The sequence below is a fragment of the Nelumbo lutea genome, chromosome 2 (genome assembly GCF_056320005.1).
Source record: "Nelumbo lutea isolate HS-2025 chromosome 2, American lotus-T2T, whole genome shotgun sequence".
Classification (NCBI taxonomy): domain Eukaryota; kingdom Viridiplantae; phylum Streptophyta; class Magnoliopsida; order Proteales; family Nelumbonaceae; genus Nelumbo; species Nelumbo lutea.
In genome coordinates, this window is record NC_142685.1 from 85,924,858 (window position 1) to 85,945,841 (window position 20,984).

Consider the following 20,984-nt stretch of genomic DNA (forward strand, 5'->3'; position numbering starts at 1 on the left):
AGAAGCCCTAGCTCTGATACCAAGTAGAAGTTTAGGACTGTTATCAGTCTTGAACCCTAATGGATTTCAGGATCGAAGATAAGAAGAAAGGTAAGAGGAAAGAAGAGGAAGAGGGAGGAGAAGCAGTAGAACACAAGGGTTGAAAGGAGGAGCAGAAGCTTAATGTCCTGCCGCCGCCACTTTAATTAATATTTATAGGTTATGCTCATTACATGGAAAGGACAGATCTGCCCTTAGTCTTTACATAACAAATAGAGCAAAAAATAAGTCTGAAATAAATAACAACTAAAACAACTAAATGACCAATAGCTAACCCTAGGCAGACTAGAACATCTTCTACCCTACGAACACAGTGGGACCGTGGCTGTGGGGCCCACATCAGTGTTCTCTACACACACACTTCCAAAGGTTATCTTGGCCTAACAAAACTACTGAAAGCAAATAGGGGATGAAAATACCAACCTTGTCACTCTCATGATCATAAAAAAACAGCACCTTTCACTTCACAATGGATTCCCTCCTGGTTTGAGTCCACTAGAGGGTCACAACACATCACCAGTCACTTTTCACAGAAGCTGTAATGGTATAGACCATCACAAATCACCCAGAAATCTATCTGGGTTCAACTCCAATCACCAACAATAGTTGCAGCACACTTAGAAGAGAAAAAAAAAATCAAACAATTAGGGAGGAAAGAAGAAAAGAAACCCTAATCACTTCACCTGCTCTGATATCATGAAAAGATGGTAATCACTGTCAATCAATAATGAGTCAACAACCAGAAATAAAATAAAAGAAAAAAGGAGAAAGTAGAGAACGAAGAGGAAGAGAAAGACAAAGGAGAAGACTGAGAGAAGAGAACTGGGTCAAAACTGATTAGAGAATAGTTTAGAAGTCACTAATACTCTAAACCAGTCGGCCCACTACTTGTATTAGTGTAAATAAATGGTGTTTACAAAAATACCCCTGTTTATGATAAAATATGGATAGGAGTGCCCTTAAAAAAAGAAAGGAAATACTAAGCTATTCTACTGCCCCAAATACAAGAAATCTATTCACCTCAACAGCTTTCTTCCAACTATTCTCTCTAGTTGATTGCTATTAAGGACGGATTATTCGGACATCCTCAAACTTCTATTGATTGTTGTTAGAGACTTCAGTCTTATTATTCTTTTGGTGTGCTAGTTTGCAACTTCTGGTTATATTAACTAGCTAGGAGTTTGGGCATATTACATCTACAATTATAGGATGTCTTTCTAATATTGACCATAAATTGGAAAATGAAATAAAGATTCCAACCAAAAGAGAAGATGGATAATGTATTCTTATGTGAAATCCTAGCCCTAAGAAAATAGAAACCTCAATCTTATATCCCCTAGGCATATTTGAGGCTGAGCGTGTTAATAAATGAGAATTATTTGATAATCTAGAAAAACATAGGTTGTTGGTTCAAACTAAATTACATAATCATCACAAGACCTACCATCTCATTTATGGTTAGTGTGATGAATCGATTTATGCATGTTCCTGGGCTTCCCCATTAGGACTTTGTTAGTAGAATATTGTGATATCCCAAATGAACTCCTAGACAATGAATATACTCAAGAGGTCATTTGTAGGTTGAAGGGTAAATAAATGCTCATTCGACAGAAACTTCTTCTAACAAAAGATCATCTACATTAGGGTATTGAACCTTTCTGGGGGAACATTGCCAAGAAGAGTACGAAATGAAGTGTAACTTCAATAAGTAATGTTGAAGTGTGGAGCAATGGTTGTACTGCATGTTAATGAATATGGTTAAACCATTCACTGTAAGAGATTGAATATATGGTTTCACCTTCCATGAAATTCTCTAAAAACCAGGTTGTTGCTCACATTTCATCCAATCTAGTATTTTATTAAAGGATAAAATATATTGAATTGGACTTCCACTTTGTGAGATAAAAACTTCAGTTGAGATTTATTTAACCTTTTTTGAAAACTGAAAATCAACTAGCTGATTTGATTACTAAATTTTTTAGTTAAAGAAGGGTTGATAACATTTGTAACAAGCTAGGTTATATTTTATATGCAATCCATTATTTGAAGGGGATACTAGAAACAATATTGAGAGGTTTAGAGGGTATTTCTGTCATTAACTCAATTAGGTATAGGATATTGAGAAAAAACTGACATAACAACCAACCTTCCAAAGTAGCATATACCTCCCAAAACCATTGAAAATAAGGTTGCACTTTCCCATCTGCAAGAATAATTCAAAAGCTAATGTCACTTATAATATTGCTACCTAAGAGTGCTAAAGATGAAAACCAGAACATTCATAAATTCCAATTAAATATCAAACAAACACCTGTGCAAGTATACAAAAAATAAATCTAGGGAAAAGTACTTAAACTACCCCTATGTTTTCTGACCATTGACTAAAACTTACCCAACTATTTGAAAATTCCCTTAAAATACCCCCAAGTACTTTGATAATTGACATCGTCGTTAAATATTAACAGCAAAGTTGATATGCTGATTTTTCCCTTCCGTTAAGTGAATAAAAAAACAAAATTGTGCTTTGGATCTCAGGGGAACATCGTTAGAAAAAGGATGAGGCCCCTCTCAGACTCAGATTCAGCTTATAATCTTATTATTCTTTCCTGGGTCCTTCCAATGATTAAAAGATTCAGAGAGAGAAGGAAACAAATGTGAACTTACACTAGACTCATGTACTCTTTTGTATCTTATTTTCTTTTATAAGGTTAAACTTGTACTTTTACCCCTTTTAAATATGAAGCTATGTTTCTGGATTGGCTTGACAGATTGAGACCAACTGAACATATCTGTTGTATCTTCATCTTCTCTGCTTCACTTGCTTAGGCAAATTGTTCACATCAGTCATCTTGTGAGATCATCCCTAAAACGGTTTTCTCTGTTCAGAAAAACCAGCAGAAGAGTTCTTATTAGAACTCTCTTGTAACAAATTAGATTGAGCTGAAACTTTAGTGGTAGTGTTGCCTCATCCAGTTTTTCTCTCCCTAGATGTCACATCATTTTTCAAGCAGTCTTGGAGATATGGAGAAGTTCTGATCTTCTCTTCTGGGTGGCAGCAGGGTTTCCTTCCATTTTTGGACTGCAATTTTAATTTTTCATTTCCTCTGCGATTTGGACAGCATTCCTCAACTTCAGAGGTCTTTCTTTCACTGTACTCGTATATGTTTACTAGTGATGGGATCCAAGACGAATCAGACAATATCAGTTAAGTTTGATGGTAGTAACTTCCATAGTGCAGAAGGAAAAGGGATGAGGGGCTATATAGATGGCTCTACAACTATGCCTGATACTAGTGATGCAAAGGGGCTGAAGCAATGGAAGATTGAGAATGAACAAGTCATTTCCTAGATCTTAGGTTCAGTCATTGTTGATGTGGCTATTCCTATGAGAGGACTTAAGACTGCACATGACATGTTTGACTACCTTGAGAAAGTTTATTAGCAGTCCAATATCTCCAGACAATATTGCTCAAGGAGAGAAAAGGATTTGAGAGTACTATGCTGGATTTCTAAATCTTTGGAATGAATATGAGTTGGTTCACTTGGGGGATTTAATCACAAACTGTTGTCTTTGTGAACTATTGAGAGAGGAAACCGGCTTCTTACTCAGTCCTCTCTTGATAATAGAGCATGGCTTTGATGTCATTTTTCTGGCTACTAAGCAAAAAGGAAAGAAAAATTTATCAAAGATACAGTGTTATGAGTGCAACTTTGGTTATGTGCCATCTCATTGCAAGAAAAATAACTTTTTTACCTACTATAAGCAACTGGTCATATCATTGTTGAATGCCCCATTTGGCCCCCTAAGAAGGGAGAGAGCCTAAGGCCTATCATGCAGTGGCTGAATCACCTGATGTCTCATCTTCCTCCACTTCAGCTCCAAAGGCAGATTCTTCTAGCTCTCTTATTGAAGTTAAAATCTGTCAACTGATGTCATTTGGCTATTTCCTCTGCTTTTTCAGCTATTGGTCTATCTGGTAAGTCTATTTACTTTTGTTCTTCCCCATCAGATAAGTGGATCATTGACTTGAAAGCCTCAAACCACATGACTAGGGCTTCCTTTGGTCAGTCCCCTAAACCATGTTCCTTTGAAAATCACATTGTTACTGCTAATGGTGAATCTCTTCCAATTTGTGGTTGTGATAACCTGATCTGGTGTCGCCTAGATCTTTCTTGGGAGACATTGGTTCGAGGCCAAACTTCAGGTCTAGTGTTACCTAGACCTGATCTATTCACCCTACGAACAGCATCTGATTTGGTAAAATTTTTGAAGGAATTCTGATCTTCTTCTTGGGGCGGCAATACTGTACAGTTACCCTTTTTGACTGCAACAGCTTCGGACTTCAGGCCTTATAAACCAGCCAGTGATTTAGGTTTTTCTCTCCAGATTGAAGGGTTCTCTCAAGCTCTTTTCAACCCTACACTTAGTTTCTGGTTTGGAGTTTTCTGAGTGTTGTTTCGACCAGCACAAGGTACCACTTTATTCTTGGAAAAGACACCTGATATGTTGGCAAATCACAGTTTTCTCTCAATCGGCTGATTCAGTCAACCTGTAACCTTAGATCTGGTGCTGTACTAGGGTTTTCTTGCTTCCCATTAAATTGTTTCAGATTTTAGATTGATATTTGAGAGGTTTTAGATTTGACAGTCCTAAAACTTGCCTTTTTTTGGACTGTCAACTTTGAGTTATTGATTGCTGAAGTTGTTTGTTGTATATTTTCAGGTCCCCTGACTTCCTCCAGTACTGTGTCTGGACTGTTGTTTCTGTTTGCTGGAACACAGCAGCCAAAGAAGAAGAAGAGAAGAAGAAGAGGAGATAGTTTGAGAATGGCGGCTCTAAACCTTTCAGCCGACCCTACTATCTTATATATATGTTTGACCCAGCAATGACTAACATATACATTAAATCAGCCGAACCAACACTCCGCCTCAAGCTAAGCATGGATGTCAGTCATGTTTAGCTTGCCAAGTCCAAGAATTCCGTTGAAGCTAGCCCTTTTGTTAGCACATCTGCAATCTACATATCGGAAGGAGTATAAGGAATGCAGAGTTCCCCTGAGACTATTCTTTCTCTAACGAAGTGTCGGTCAATCTCAATATGTTTCGTCCTATCATGTTGCACTGGGTTATTTGCAATGTTGATGGCAGCCTTGTTGTCACAGTACAACCTGAGAGGACACTTGATCTTTATCCCTAGCTCACTAAGAAGGGTCCTAAGCCACAGAAGTTCAGCGACACCATGAGCCATAACTTGACATTCAGCCTCTGCACTTGATCTAGCAACCACATTCTGTTTTTTACTCCGCCATGTAACCAGATTCCCTCCAACAAATGTGCAATACCCAAAAGTTGACATCCTGTCCCCAACAAAACCGGCCCAATCTGCATCAGTATACACTTCAATTTCAATTTTATTGTGTTTTCTAAACAGAATTCCTTTTCTTGGGCAAGTCTTCAAGTACCTAAGAATCCTTTCCACTGCTCTCATATGAGGGATCTTAGGAGAGTGCATGAACTGCCTGACAACATGTACAGCATAAGCAATATCTGGTCGAGTGAGAGACAGATAATATCAACTTCCCTACCAGCTTTTGGTATGTCTCTTTATCAAGGTAGTTCTCTCCTACTGATTTTTGTAGACCATGGTTCTATTCTATTGGAGTATCTGCTGGCCTACACCCCATCATATCTATCTCTTCTAGGAGGTCAAGGACATACTTCCGCTGACATATATAAATGCCCTCTTTTGACCGAGCAACTTCAATCCCAAGGAAGTATCTCAGATGGCCCAAGTCTTTGATCTCAAACTTAGAAGCCAAGAACTCCTTTAATCTTTTTATCTCTTCCAAATCATCCCTAGTAATCACCATATCATCCACATAGACAATGAGTACTGTAAGTTTGCTATTTTGTTTCCTTATGAACAAGGTATGATCTGCCCCACTTTCTTCATGGCCCCACAAAGCTTCTCAAACCAAGCCCGAGGAGACTGCTTAAGACCATATAATGCTTTCCTCAGTTTACACACTTTCCTATCAAAAACATAACCTGGTGGAGGATCCATGATCTTCATGTAGATCGCCATTTAGGAAAGCATTCTTCACATCCAACTGATGTAGCTCCCATGAGAAGTTTGCAGCTAATGACAAAAAAACCCGGATTGTGTTGAACTTCGCTACTGGAGCAAAGGTTTCTTTGTAGCCAATCCCTTCCTTTTGAGTAAACCCCTTTGCCACAAGTCTGGCCTTGTACCTTTCAATCGACCCGTCCTCCCTATGCTTTACAGTGAACACCCACTTGCATCTGACAGTGCTCTTCCCTTCCGGTAGATCCACTAATTCCCAAATCCTTGCTTTCACTAGGGCTTTCATTTCTTCATTCATAGCCTCTTTCCATCTTGGGTCAGACACTGCCTCTAAGTACCTTGTAGGGACATGCACGGAGGAGAGACCAGACACAAAAGAATTATAACGAGGAGATAAACGTGAGTAAGAAACAAATTCAGCAATGGGGTGTTGGATAGTACAAGAACGGGTAGACTTACGAAGAGAAATAGGGAGATCCAAATCAGAAGTATGTGTGATAAGATTACTTGGAGTTGCTAAGACAGGTTGATCCGAGTCCGATTGGTTGCTGTCATGAGTTAGAGGGCCCTTTTTCCTTCTGTTGTAGGGAGATTCAAATTAGAAGTATGTGTGATAAGATTACTTGGAGTTGCTAAGACAGGTTGATCCGAGTCCGATTGGTTGCTGTCATGAGTTAGAGGGCCCTTTTTCCTTCTGTTGTAGATGATTCTTATATCTTTTTGTTGCCTACTAGAGTCCTTAGTAACATCTGCAGCATCAAGAGTGGTAACAAGCAAAATGGGAACCTCACTAGGTTCACCCGGGATGCTACAACTAGGAGGATCAGGAGGAGAAGATGGAAGGCTCGAGGCAGAAAGAGGCAAAAAAAAGGAGGGGGAAGAAGAATTCTCTTCCATCCCACTAGTCTCCCCTTGAAGAGGATTCTGGGAAGAATGAAAATAGGATTGACACTCAAAAAATACCACATCTTTTGTGACATATTTCTTCTTGGTGGCGGAACCATAACACTTGTAACCCTTTTGTGTAGGAGAGTACCCTAGAAAGATTCCTTTCGTAACCCTAGGATCCAGCTTGGTATTCTTTGGATCATTTACATGTATAAAACATACACAACCAAAGACTCTAGGTGCAAGAGGAAAGTCTGGAAGATTAGGACAAAGGACAGAGAAAGGAGTTTTCATACCCAACAGCTTGCATGGCATCCAATTTATCAGATATGATGCGGTAAGGACTGCTTGAGACCAGTAGTACTTGGGAACCTTGTGCTGAAATAGTAAGGCTCGAGTGGTCTCCAATAGGTGTCTATTCTTGTGCTCAGCAACCCCATTCTGTTGAGGGGTACTAGCACAAGATGACTGATGTAGCATGCCAGCATCCTCCATGAATAGGTTCAAGGATCTTTCAAAATATTCAGTAGCATTGTCTGATTGGAATTGCTTAATCTTCGTGTCAAATTGTGTTTCAATCATTTTACAAAATGCCATGGTTATTCGTGGCACTTCATCACATCCTTATAGCAAGTAGATCCATGTGCATCATGAGTAGTGATCAATAAAACTGATAAAGTAATGATAGCCATCAACAAAAACAAGAGGTGAAGGGCCCCAAACATTAGAATGAACCAAATCAAAAGGTGCTTGAATTTCATTACTAGAAACTGGATAAACAATTCTACATTGTTTTGACAACTGACACACTTCACAAACTAAACTTTGACTTGAAATACCCTTGAATAATTCAGGAAACAACCTGTTAGAGTGAGCCGAATAGGGGTAGTTTAGTAATCTCATGTCAGTTAAGTACTTTGCTTATGTGGCTGTTTTATTAGAGTACTCTGCCCCACACTTAAGTGAGGGCAGTTTAGTCTTTGTAAGTATAATTAGAACCTAATAAACATAAGGGGGTCGACTGAATGGGAGACTAATCAGTTTCGACTAAACCCTCCTATTCTCTCTTTCTCTTGTCTTCTTCCTCATCTTCTTCTTCCTTCTTCACTAGTTCGGATTACTGTAGCTGCTCCAAAACATGGTATCAGAGCAAGGCTTCTGACCTGCTTCCGCTTACAAAGCATCTCAGCTGTATTCGTGACACCCTCTTCTTCGTTTCTAGTTAGTTAATGGAGAGAGCTGGTTCGCCCTAGGTTTGAGACATCACAGCTCGTTGCTCTCTGCTGCGCACAGTTTTCTTCATCAAGGAAGGTGATTTCAGCAGTGAATGGTTGGCTGAAACTCTCAAAGGAAGGTTGGTTATTTAGTCCTTTTGTGTTGCTGGTATTTCTGGGTAGGAACCCTTCAAGAATCAGTTAGTATTGATTAGTACCTAGAGAACTAGGTTCATTGTTTCCCTAAGAAGGGTTGTGTGTGCAGTAACCAAATGGTGTAGGGCTGTTGTGAGTTGTTGAGTGGTGTTAGGGCTGCTGTAGGTGGCCGAGTGTGTAAGGTGGAATGCAGTGACCTTGCCAAGCTTCTTGTGGTCGTGTAATGCCCTCTTAAGTGTGTTAAACAAATCTGAACTGGGTGTAGCAGTTTGACTGTGTTGTGGTGCTTGTGATGCACAATTTTTTTTATTGAATGGTTGTAAGAGGGCCTACTGTTGTGTTGTGGTGCTTGTGATGCTTATGTGGGTCATAGGTGTGTGAAGTCAGCAGTAGTGTGAAGAAGAACAAGTGTGTGCTCCCACTATTGTGTTTGGGGGCTGCAATAGGTGCTGAAGTATCAAACTGTGAACAACATCAATCAGCTTGTAGCTGAGAAGTAAGGTTAGAGGCAGCTGTGAAAGAGTACAATGGCAGCAATAGGAGATGACTACAATGATCAGAAACCTAATGTGGTAATTTCCTTCGACTACCTAGGGGTACAAATGACCTCAATTAAGCTGAATGGGGAGAACTATGTTCCATTGCCTAAATCAGTGGAAGTGTTTCTCAAGGCAAAGAAGAAAGTAAAGCATGTAAGAGATGAGAAGCCACCGGAGGACTCTCCAGGGTTTGATGATTGAGAGCAAGAAGATGCTCAAATCATGACTTGGCTGTGGAATAGTATGGAACCCAAAATTAGTGCCAACTTTATGTTCCTTGATACGGCTAAGGATATATGGGAGCATGCTAAGAAGCTATATTCTTGACAAGATAACACAACAAGAGTGTATCAGCTTTATCAGGAGTATTTTGATTTACAGCAAGGAACCAAAACACTAGAAGAGTACTATGCCAACATGAAGAATATAAGGAATAAACTCAATGTCTATCACCCCCTTACTCCAAATATTAAAGTTCAGCAACAGCAAAGGGAGCAACTAGATGTTACAAGCTTTTTAGTGGTCGTGAATACTTTCTTACTTCATTTCAATAGTATTTAGAACAGCGTGGCATTATCCATCAGACATCATGTGCATACACCCCTCAACAAAATGGGGTAGCTGAACGGAAGAACCGTCAGCTTCTTGAAACTGCTCGGTCTATTCTTCACCACATGAATGTTCCTAAACATTTTTGGAGTGATGCTGTACTCACTGCATGTTTTCTCATTAATCGGATGCCTTCCTTCATCCTTCATGGTCGGTCCCCCTTCTCTATCTTGTTTCCCACTTTATCTCCATTCCCATTAATTCCTCGTGTCTTTGGTTTTGTGTGCTTTGTCCAAAATCTGAGCCCTGGAATAGACAAGCTATATGCATGCTCAATTAAATGTGTCTTCCTTGGCTACTCACGGACTCAAAAAGGGTACAAGTGTTATAATCCCATTACCCGTAAGTGCTATGTCTACCCTGATGTCACCTTTTTTGAGTCGGTTCCCTTCTTCTCAAGTCCTGAAGCGCCTTCGTCTCCACCCGCACTTCCTCTTCCTCTCCCGGTCAGTGATCCAGTTCCAGATGTTGTTGTTGGAGTAGACTCATCACCTCATCCCATGCAGATCACCACTGAACGTCCACCAATCCGACAAGTGTATACACGTCGAACGACATCGGCCCCTCCTCCAGCTTCTACCTCATCTGTGGGTCCTCTCATGGCTCCTATTGTTGAACCTTCAGACCTTGACCTACCCATTGCCTTATTTAAAGGTAAACGCAGTTCTACCCTCCATCCCATTTCCAATTTTGTTTCATTATCTCGTCTTTCTACATCATATCGCCAGTTTGTTTCCCTTTTATCCTCTATTTCCATACCTAACAATGTTCAAGAAGCTCTCAGTTCACCTGATTGGCAGCGGGCAATGGAGGAGGAACTTTCTGCTCTTCAACATACTCAAATGTGGGAACTTACTACTCTCCCACCTGGTAAGCATGTTGTGGGATGTAATGGGTGTATACTGTGAAATACTTGCTAGATGGTAGTGTGGAGCGTCTGAAGGCCAGACTTGTTGCTAAAGGTTACTCACAGTTGTATGGAGTGGACTACATGGAGACATTCTCTCCGGTGGCTAAGATTGGTTCTGTTCGTGTACTAATTTCCCTGGCAGTTATGAATGATTGGCCTCTGTTTCAGCTTGATATAAAGAATGCCTTTCTCCATGGTGATCTTGTGGAGGAGGTATATATAGAGCAACCACCTGGGTTTGTTGCTCAGGGGGAGGATGGTAAGGTATGCAGATTGAAGAAGGCAATTTATGGGCTGAAACAATCGCCGCGTGCTTGGTTTGGGAAGTTCAGTGAAGTGGTGAAGAGTTTTGGAATGAAGCAGTGCCAGGTAGATCACTCAGTGTTCAGCTATAACTCAGAAGCTAGGAAGATTCTATTAGTGGTCTATGTGGATGATATTGTCATTACTGGCAGTGATAAATTGGGGATTGGAAAATTAAAGGTATTTCGGTAAAATCATTTCCAAACAAAAGATCTTGGAACATTGAAATATTTCTTGGGAATAGAGGTTGCCCGATCAAAACAAGGTGTAAATCTGTGCCAAAGAAAATATGTTCTTGATCTATTGGAAGAAACAGGACTGTTAGGTGCAAAACCGGCTGAGACCCCTATGGAATCAAATGTTAAGTTGAGCAGTGATACAGGAGAAGTATTTGAAGATCCTGGAAGGTATAGACGACTAGTGGGGAAGCTGAACTATCTGACTATCACGAGACCCGGCATATCCTTTGCAGTTAGTGTGGTGAGCCAATTCATGCAGAACCCTTGTATACCTCACTAGGATGCAATTCTTAGAATTGTGAGGTATCTGAAAGGAGCTCCAGGCCATGGACTATTGTATAAACTAGGAGGAAAACTTGAAGTAGTGGGTTATACAGATGCAGACTGGGCAGGCTCAGTGAATGATAGAAGATCTACTAAGGGCTATTGCACATTTCTTGGAGGAAATCTTGTGACGTGGAAGAGTAAAAAGCAGACGGTTGTGGCCAGAAGTAGTGTTGAAGCTAAGTATAGGGCCATGGCACATACTACCTGTGAGTTAGTGTGGTTGAGGAATCTTCTACAAGAAATTGGGTTTCACATGGATAGACCTATGAGACTGTATTGTGACAACCAAGTGGCACTCCATATCTCATCCAATCCTGTATTTCATGAGAGACAAAGCACATAGATGTTGATTGCCACTTTGTGAGGGAGAAGGTCCTTGCTGGAGAGATAAACACAGAACATGTGGCCTCAAATGATCAATGGACAGATTTGTTTACAAAAGCTCTAAACTCAGGGAAAGTGAACCATCTATGTAACAAGCTGGGATTATATGACATATATTCTCCAGCTTGAGGGGGAGTGTTAGAGTGAGCCGAATAGGGGTAGTTTAGTAATCTCATGTCAGTTAAGTACTTTGCTTATGTGGTTGTTTTATTAGAGTACTCTGCCCCACACTTAAGTGAGGGCAGTTTAGTCTTTCTAAGTGTAATTAGAACCTAATAAACATAAGGGGGTCGACTGAATGGGAGACTAATCAGTTTCGACTAAACCCTCCTATTCTCTCTTTCTCTTGTCTTCTTCCTCATCTTCTTCTTCCTTCTTCACTGGTTCGGATTACTGTTGCTGCTCCAAAACACAACCCTTCCAATGATCAAAAAGGTAAATGACCTAGCCTAGCATGCCACAAATGTAACCTAGATATTGACTCCACAATATTCTGACTACTAGCAGTAGATGTTTGTAAGGCCGAACTGATGTCTGCATCAAAATAGTAGAGACCTCCATACTCATGACCGCTCCCAATCGTTCTCTTCGTCAATCTGTCCTGAAAGACACAATGAGTAGGAAAAAAGGTTATGCTACAGTTCAAATTCTTGGTAAGCTTTGAAATAGATAAGAGATTGGAAGTAAGATTGGGAACATGCAGAACAGATTTAAGAGAGAGGTCCTTGCTTAGGTCAACTACCCCTTTCTCAGAGATGGTGGAGAGAGAACCGTCAGCAACTCTCATCTTATCTTGACCAGACAATAAGTGATAGGAAGAAAATAAAGAGGACATATGTGTCATGTGGTCAGTTGCACTGGAATCAATAATCTAAGAAGTAGAGTCAATAGAACTAGTTGCACTAAAAGCAGAGACAAGAAGAAGCAACTGTTGATGTGTTCTTTGTACTATCACCACTGTGACTAGTAACAAGGTTCCCACTTGCTGCTTAACCCTTCTGGTGCTTCTTGTCTTTCCTCAAGGCAGCTGGTTTCAGATGAGGATAAAGAACCCAACACGTCTCTTTTACATGCCTTTCACCTCCACAATGAGTGCACTTAAGATGCCTCTTGTCTGAATACTTGTTCCCCTTTTGATTTGAAAAAATCAGGGCTGAATGTTCAACAGGTTGTTCAACTAGGCTGTATTTGAGTGTCAACTTGCATCTCTTTCCTCCTAACCTCTTCATTCCTTACTAGATAATAAACATGATGTAAATCTGGAATTTCATCCCTTCCCAAAATTTGAGACCTTATGCTCTCATACCTTGGGTTTAAACCAACCAAGAACTTAAAGGCCCTACCCTCTTCAATTTTTTTGTCATGCCTCTCCTTGTCTTTGGCATTCTCCCAATCAAGAATAAGGTGGTGATCAAGCTCTTCCCAGAGTCCTTCTAGGGTTGCAAAATACGTTGCAACTATCATAACTCCTTGTCTCAAGGCAGCAATGTCTTGGTTTAGCCTATAAATTCCGGCATTGTTCTTTCTCTGTCCATAAGTTTTAGACACTTTCTCCCAAATCTTAGCAGTAGTGGAAAAGTGTTGAACAGTCTTGGCTACTCTTGGAGTCATTAAAGCAAGCAGCCAGGACATAACAGTAGCATTCTCCTTACGCCAAACTGTATACTCCACACTACCCACTTCAGGTTCCTTCTTCTGCCCATCTAAATAACTGGTGAGTTCCCAAGAAGTAATGAAGAGCATGGCAGAAACAGACCATTCTCTGAAATTGTATTCATCCAACAACACACTGGTGATCTGCAAGCTGTGCAGATTTGGATTTTCTAGATTAGGAGACCTCCCACCAGATCTATTATCCCTAGAAGACTCTTCCCCCGATATTGAAGACATCTCCTCCCTCTTACAATGATCACGATTGCAAACTCAGTACAAAGAATACTGTTTCAGACTTACCAAGGTTGTTACATTCCTGAGAACTCGTATTAGATCTGAAACCAAGAGCAACCCACCGCTGCACTGTGTTGACTTCTACTGGGCTTTGACTTCTGCTATTGTAGACTATAATCACCCCTACGACTTGTACTAGGACTGCCGAAATCAGTCCTTCCACCTAGAATGGCTACTACCTATTGTAAGGAGTCTAGTAGGGCATCAACTTCTGGGACAAACTCCACTTGGGCCCTACAACCAAGAGAAACCCTAGATACAGATCTTGCTATATTCTACGGTCAACCCTAGGGTTTCTTCATAGCGACAAAGATAGAGAAGAAAAAAGAAGGAATAAATAAGAGTAGAAAAGGTGGCGGCGGCTGTAACCAGGAGATGGATTAATGCTCTGATGCCATGTTTGCTGGAACACAGCAGCCGAAGAAGAAGAAGAGAAGAAGAAGAGGAGAAAGTTTGAGAATGGCGGCTCTAAACCTTTCAGCCGAACCTACTATCTCATATATATGTTTATCACATAATGTTACATGAATGGACCAGAATGCCCCTAATTAGTGATGGGACACCAAGACAAATAAAACATTAAACAAGTTTAGGCCCAATAACTAATGACTTAAGACCCAACAATGACTAAAATATACATTAAATAAGCCGAACCAACAGTTTCCTTGCTGAAATGGCCTCTGATAGAGTTGATATTGTTCCTGTGAAACTAGATGGATCAACCTATGGGATTGACACTACTGTTGTAGCACATGGAAGTAAGAAATCTTCTCTTGGTGGTGATTCTTTTGTTAAAGGTGATTCTTTGGGATTTAGGGTTAAGGAAAACATTCAACCAAGTAACCTTATTAAAACCCATTGCAAACATATTGTTACTACCAATGGTGAAAAGTTAAACATCATTGGTAGCAATGATCTATCTCTTAAGGTTTCACCCACCGCATCTTCCCTCTTACCAAAACCTTTCTTGTTCCTGATCTCACTACAAATATAACTTTTGTTGGCCATTTAGTTGATGAAGGTAACATTCTAACCTTTTTTCATGATGAATGTTTTATTCAGGATTGGAACACTAGGAAGGTGAAAGGGAAGGAGCATAGGTTGGGTCGTCTGTCTGCAGTTGTTTAAGAGTCATACTTTACCTTTTCCTCACATGTTTGAGCATGCTACCTCTCCCTTTGAGCTTATACATAGTGATGTCTAGACTACACCAATCACTTCTTGACAAGGTTTTTAGTGGGTTTAAAATCTGAATATTAACCTATTCGAGCAAAAATATTAGGTGGATCTGCTCTCTCTTCTCTTGAGGAGGTGTTTGCTCAACTCTGGAGGATTTATATTGAACCTACAGAGCCTTCCACTCTCTCAGACAAGTCTATTTTCGTGGTGGCAAGAGGAGGAGGTTGCGGAAATAAAGGTGGTGGAGGTGGTCATGGATTTCCAGGGAACCGAAGTGGTCCTATGTTCAACCGTACTAGTGGTCGGAGTGAAGGTCGAGATTCAGGGGAAGGTCATGGTAGAGGACAGAGTACTGGTCCTAGAAGGTGCACATGTTGTGGATTAGAGGGGCATACTGTTAAGTTCTGTTATAATTGTAGAGAAGATGGGCTGAATGGCCCATAGGTTGTTTATTCTTCTTGTTATTTTGGGCCCATCCTATCAATGTTAAGTTATTTTTTTAAGTTCTTTGTAAATTCTGCCCAACTAAGGGCCTCTTTGTAATTACTCAAAAATATCTAATAAAACAGTGTTAGAGGGCTGAGATAGAGACTGTTCGAAAACTCTTCTCAAAACCCTCATTGCCGAAACACACGTCTCCTCTCCTCTCTTTAGTTTCAACATGGTATCAGAGCATATCTGAACTTGAACGTCCTAGGGCTGGAGGCTTAGTCACATACTACCTGATTCTTGGAGGTCATTGGACAAGCCCAATACTAGAATCTCTTGGAGAAGGGGTTCGGTAACCAGGAAGAATCAGAGAAGAAGAAAAAAAGGGAAGGGGAACAGCTCGGTTCTGTTTTTGAAGCTCGACTGTGTTTGGACTGCTGAAGCTCGAACTGTAAGTTGTGCTCAGTTTTTCTAGTTCTGTTTTGCATTACCTTCGACTGTGTTTGGACTGTTGAAGTGTTCGAAAATCCTAGCTGTTCTGTACTACCTTCAACTGCATTAAATCTGGTTTAACCCAGAAATTTCTGGGCTGTTTTTCTCTTCTTCTTGGACTGTTAAAACCTGTTGAAACATCCTTGTAACAAGGCTGTGTATTGTTACTCTTGTTCGGCTGTTTTTAGAGGGCTGTACGAACAGTTTTTGGGGTCTTTTCTCTTCTTTGACAGTGGGGTTGTCTCTATTGCCCACACTGTGTTTGTGAAAAGGCCTATTCAGCAATACCGATTGGTACTTACTCTTCTTGGCTGAGTGTACAACCTTGAAAAGGTACTTCGGCTAAGTGCACAGTGCCTAGGAGTTTCTGATTTCTTCTTGAAGCCTGAACTCAGTGTGTTGCCTCCTTGTGGTCGGCTGAACTCAGTGTGTTGTCTCCTTGTGGTCGGCTGAACTCAGTTATTGCTTGTTCTTATCCAGCATACTTGTAGAAGTCATCTGAAATCATATTTGGAGTGTTTACATGATGTACTCCTCAGAGTTTGAAAACAAAAGTGGTGCTGAATATGGACTGGGTCAGGGGACTCCAAGTGATTCCTTATTGACTGTGACCACAGTTAAGCTAGATGGAACTAATTATCTGGCATGGTCACAATCAGTAAAGATTCATGTTTGTAGTAGAGGAAAGTGGGGGTTCATTTCCAGGAGTAAGAAGGCTCCCCCAGAAGATGATCCATCCTATGAGAAGTGGATGCAAGAAAATTACACTGTCATTGGGTGGCTTGTGAACTCAATGCAGCCACAGATCAGCCAACACTATCTATGGATGAATTCAGCAAAGGAAATATGGGATAGTGTTGCTGAAACCTATTCCCAAAAACTAAATGTGGCTAGAGCCTATAAGTTGAGAAGTGATGTGAAGAATCTGAGACAAGGGGAGAAACCATTATCTGTATACTTCTCAACTTTGAAGTCTTTGTGGCAAGAAGTAGACTTGATAGAAGCTGTAACCTGGGACACCACCAATGATGCAGAGACCTACAGGAAACTGGTTGAAAGAAACAGGGTATTTGAGTTCTTAACCGGACTAAACCCGGAATATGATATCACAAAACAGAATATTCTTTCCAAGGAGTGTGTATCTTTGTCACAAGCTTATGCATTGGTGAGTAGTGAAGAGAGCAGAAGGGCTGTACAGGTTGAAGGGGCTGATATTAATGATCACTTTGCCAATATGGGGATTAAACTAAAGGGAATGTTGGAACTTCTAGTGGCACAGGAAAGAAAGAAGTTGTATGTGAGTACTGCAAGAGGCCGAAGCACACCAAAGACAAGTGCTGGAAGTTACATCCTAATCTTGTTCCCATCAGGTCTCAGAAAAATATGATAGTAAAAGATCAGGAAGTGCAAATGTAGCTGTCGGGCCAAATAGTGAAGAGATGTCTGCTTCTGCACAGTTGGCAGCCATGAGAGCAGAATATGAAAAGTTTGGGAAGATGATCAGTCAGCTGAGTGATGTGACCTCTGCTACCGACCCTTCAGGAAAATCTACTACTTCAGCATTTGCTCATTCAGGTATAAGGGCTTCTGCTAATCATGCTACTTCTTCAGGTAATCTCAAGATCCCTTGGATTATTGACTCAGGTGCTTCTGACCATATGACCAATCTGTCTACCTTGTTTGTTCCATATGACTTACTTCCTGGTCGTGATAAAATCACTTTAGCTGATGGTTCACTTGCCCCTATCTCTGGTAAGGGAACCATCAAGGCTACAGATTCCTTGTACCTCCCTTCTGCCCTTCATGTACCTAAACTAAATACAAATTTGTTGTCTGTGAGCAGTTTAACCAAGTCATTAAACTGTTGTGTAACCTTTTTTCCTTCCTACTGTGTTTTTCAGGATCTGGAGTCTCAGAAGGTGATTGGGAGTGGCCATGAGGCGAACGGAATATAACTGCTTGATACTCCGGGACAATGCACTGATCATCTTGGGAATGTTGCTCTTGGATCTGTCTCTTCCGAGTCTATTAATCAGATTATGTTGTGTCATTGTCGTTTTGGTCATCTGTCTTTTTTGGCTTTGAGTCATCTATTCCCTGAACTGTTTAAGGGAATTAGTCTGTCCGGTCTTCATTGTGAGTCTTGTGAATTGTCAAAGCATTGTAGAAGCAAGTATCCTTTGAGAAATAAAAGATCTTCTGTTGGTTGCAAGTGGGTCTTTACTATCAAATACAGAGCTGATGGTACCATTGAAAGGTACAAGACCAGGCTGGTTGCAAAACGCTATACACAGACATATGGGATTGATTATTTAGAGACTTTTGCACCTGTTGCCAAGATGACATCTGTGAGGGTTCTTCTATCTTTAGCTGCTCACTTTGACTGGCCCCTTTATCAATTGGATGTGAAGAATGCATTTCTGAATGGTGAATTACATCAGGAGGTTTACATGTCTCTTCCTCCAGGGATGTATGGAACTAATATAAAAGGGAAGGTATGCAGGCTGAAGAAATCTCTTTATGGACTAAAATAGTCCCCTAGGGCATGGTTTGAGAGATTTAGAACAGCACTTGTTAACTTTGGTTATGTGCAGACACAGTCCGATCATACTCTTTTTGTGAAGAGGAGTGGACCTCTGGCAGTATACCTCATTGTGTATGTAGATGATATTGTAGTGACGGGTAATGATGCCTCAGGAATTCAAGATCTAAAATCTTTTCTCCATACAGAGTTTGAGATTAAAGATTTGGGGGAATTGAGATACTTTCTTGGCATAGAAGTGGCTTGATCCAAGGATGGGATTCTTATCTCCCAAAGAAAGTATGTTCTTGACTTGCTCTCTGAAACTGGAAAGATGGGTGCTAGACCTGCGGCTACTCCTATTGATATGAGTCATAAACTCTCAGCCTCAGAAGGGACATTGTTAGAAGACAAAGGAATCTTTCAGAGACTTCTTGGGAAACTTTTGTATCTATGCATGACTCGGCCAGATATTGCATATGCAGTCAGTTGCATTAGCCAATTCATGCATGCTCCTCGAGACACTCATTTGGAAGCTGCAGAGAGAATCCTAAGTTATTTGAAGGGCTCCCTAGGAAAGGGTATTCTGTTTGCCAAGCATGGTCATATCAAACTTGAAGCTTACACCGATGCTGACTGGGCCGGGAACATTGATGACAGAAGATCTACATCTGGGTATTGCAGCTTGGTAGCTGGTAATGTTGTTTCTTCGAGAAGCAAGAAACAATCGGTTGTTGCCCGGTCTTCTGCTGAAGCAGAATACAGGGCCATGGCACATGGGGTTTCTGAATTATTATGGCTAAAATCTTTGATGGAAGAACTTGGAGTTGAATATGACAAGCCAATGATGTTATACTGTGATAATCAGGCGGACATCAACATTGCTCACAACCCAGTGCAACATGATAGAACCAAGCATATTGAAGTTGATCGACACTTCATTAGGGAAAGGGTCTCTTCGGGTGAAGTGTGTCTTCCTTTCATCACATCTGAAGGACAGTTGGCAGATTTTCTTACCAAAGGCATTCCCAAGGCAAAACTTCAGCATGATACCAGCAAGCTTGGCATGATTAACATCTATGCTCAGCTTGAGGGGGAGTGTAGAGAAGATGGGCCGAATGGCCCATAGGTTGTTTATTCTTCTTGTTATTTTGGGCCCATCCTGTTAATGTTAAGTTTTTTTTTTTGAGTTCTTTGCACATTCTGCCCAACTAAGGGCCTCTTTGTAATTACTCAAAAATATCTAATAAAACAGTGTTAGAGGGCTGAGATAGAGACTGTTCGAAAACTCTTCTCATAACCCTCATTGCCGAAACACACAAGTCTCCTCTCCTCTCTTCAGTTTCAACAATAACTTACATGGTCCACCCAACACTTAGGCCAATCATGCTATGACTAGTGGTGGTGGTATAGTGAGTGAGAACCAACAGGATAATCTGACACCCTCCACATCTATAGATGCTTTTGGGAATGAAATGGTGAGTGTCCCATGTGAGGAGTATGAGGAGTTTCTTTAGACATCCTTTCAACATAACACAATTACTCTTGCATATTTAGGTATGCCTTGCTTGGCATCCAAACCCTTACATTGGATTATTGACTCTAGAGCTTTTGATCATATGACTAGGACTCTAAGTCCCAAACAATTACCCTTGCTAATGGTTCTACCTCTCCCATTTATGGTGTTGGTGATGCTGATCTCACTTCTTTATCTTTACCCTCTATCTTACCTGTACCCAAATTTCCCTTTAACCTTGTCTCTGTTAGTATATTAACCAAGTCACTTAATTGTTCTATAACCTTTTATCCCTTTTCTTGTGTGTTTCAGGATCTCAAGACGGGGATGAAGATTGGTGGAGGGCATGAAGCAAGTAGATTGTATTACCTTAATGGTGGTGGTCCGAAAGTAGCTCTTCAATCCTCTCTTACTCCTCTCCAGTGGCACTATAGACTTGGTCATCCATCACTTAAGGCCCTGAAGTTATTGGTTCCTTATTTAAGTCATCTTTCATCATTGGATTGTGAGCCATGTCAGCTTGGAAAACACCATAGAGTCTCTTTTAGTCCTAGAGTTGATAGTCGTGCTTTAAGTCCTTTTCTTTACTTCATTTAGATGTTTGGGGTCCAAATAAAGTAGTGTCGTACAATGGCTACAAGTACCTTGTAAATTTTGTTGATGAGATTATTCAAGGATGACATGGCTTTATCTTATGAAAGACAAAAATGAGTTGTTTTCTATTTTTCAAAAGTTTCATGCTGAATTCGTACCCAATTTGGCGTTCATATTAAAATTCTTCACTCAGATAATGCAAAAGAATACACCTTAATAGCATTTTAGCAATACTTAGAGCACCACGAGGTAATTCACCAAACTTCTTGTTCTTATACCCCACAATAGAATGGTGTGGCTGAATAGAAGAATCGACACTTACCTGAAAATGCTTGGTCTATTATGCTTGATATGAATGTTCCAAAGTGTTTTTGGAGTGATGTTGTCCTTAGATCATGTTTTTTCATCAATGGGTTGCCCATGTCTATCCTTGGAAGTCAATCTCCTTTCTCAATCTTGTTCCCTACTCTTTCTCCATTCCCTCTTACTCCCAGAGTCTTTAGTTGTGTTTATTTTGTTCAGAATTTAGGACCTAGGCTGGACAAGTTAGATGCACATGCTTCAAAATGCATCTTTCTTGGCTACTCCAAAACCTAGAAAGGGTATAAGTATTA

General features: G+C 40.6%; 1 protein-coding gene across 2 annotated transcripts in view; it reads right to left on the reverse strand.

Annotated features, from left to right (window-relative positions):
* LOC148871703 (Tryptophan/tyrosine permease) overlaps positions 1 to 20,984 on the reverse strand; it is a 114,147-nt gene that overhangs the window by 53,143 nt on the left and 40,020 nt on the right. For both annotated transcript variants that reach the window (XM_088968121.1, XM_088968120.1), the window contains one exon: positions 2,186 to 2,242. In XM_088968121.1, coding sequence (XP_088824247.1) covers positions 2,186 to 2,242 — 57 coding nt within the window. The remainder of the gene's footprint in view (positions 1 to 2,185; positions 2,243 to 20,984) is intronic.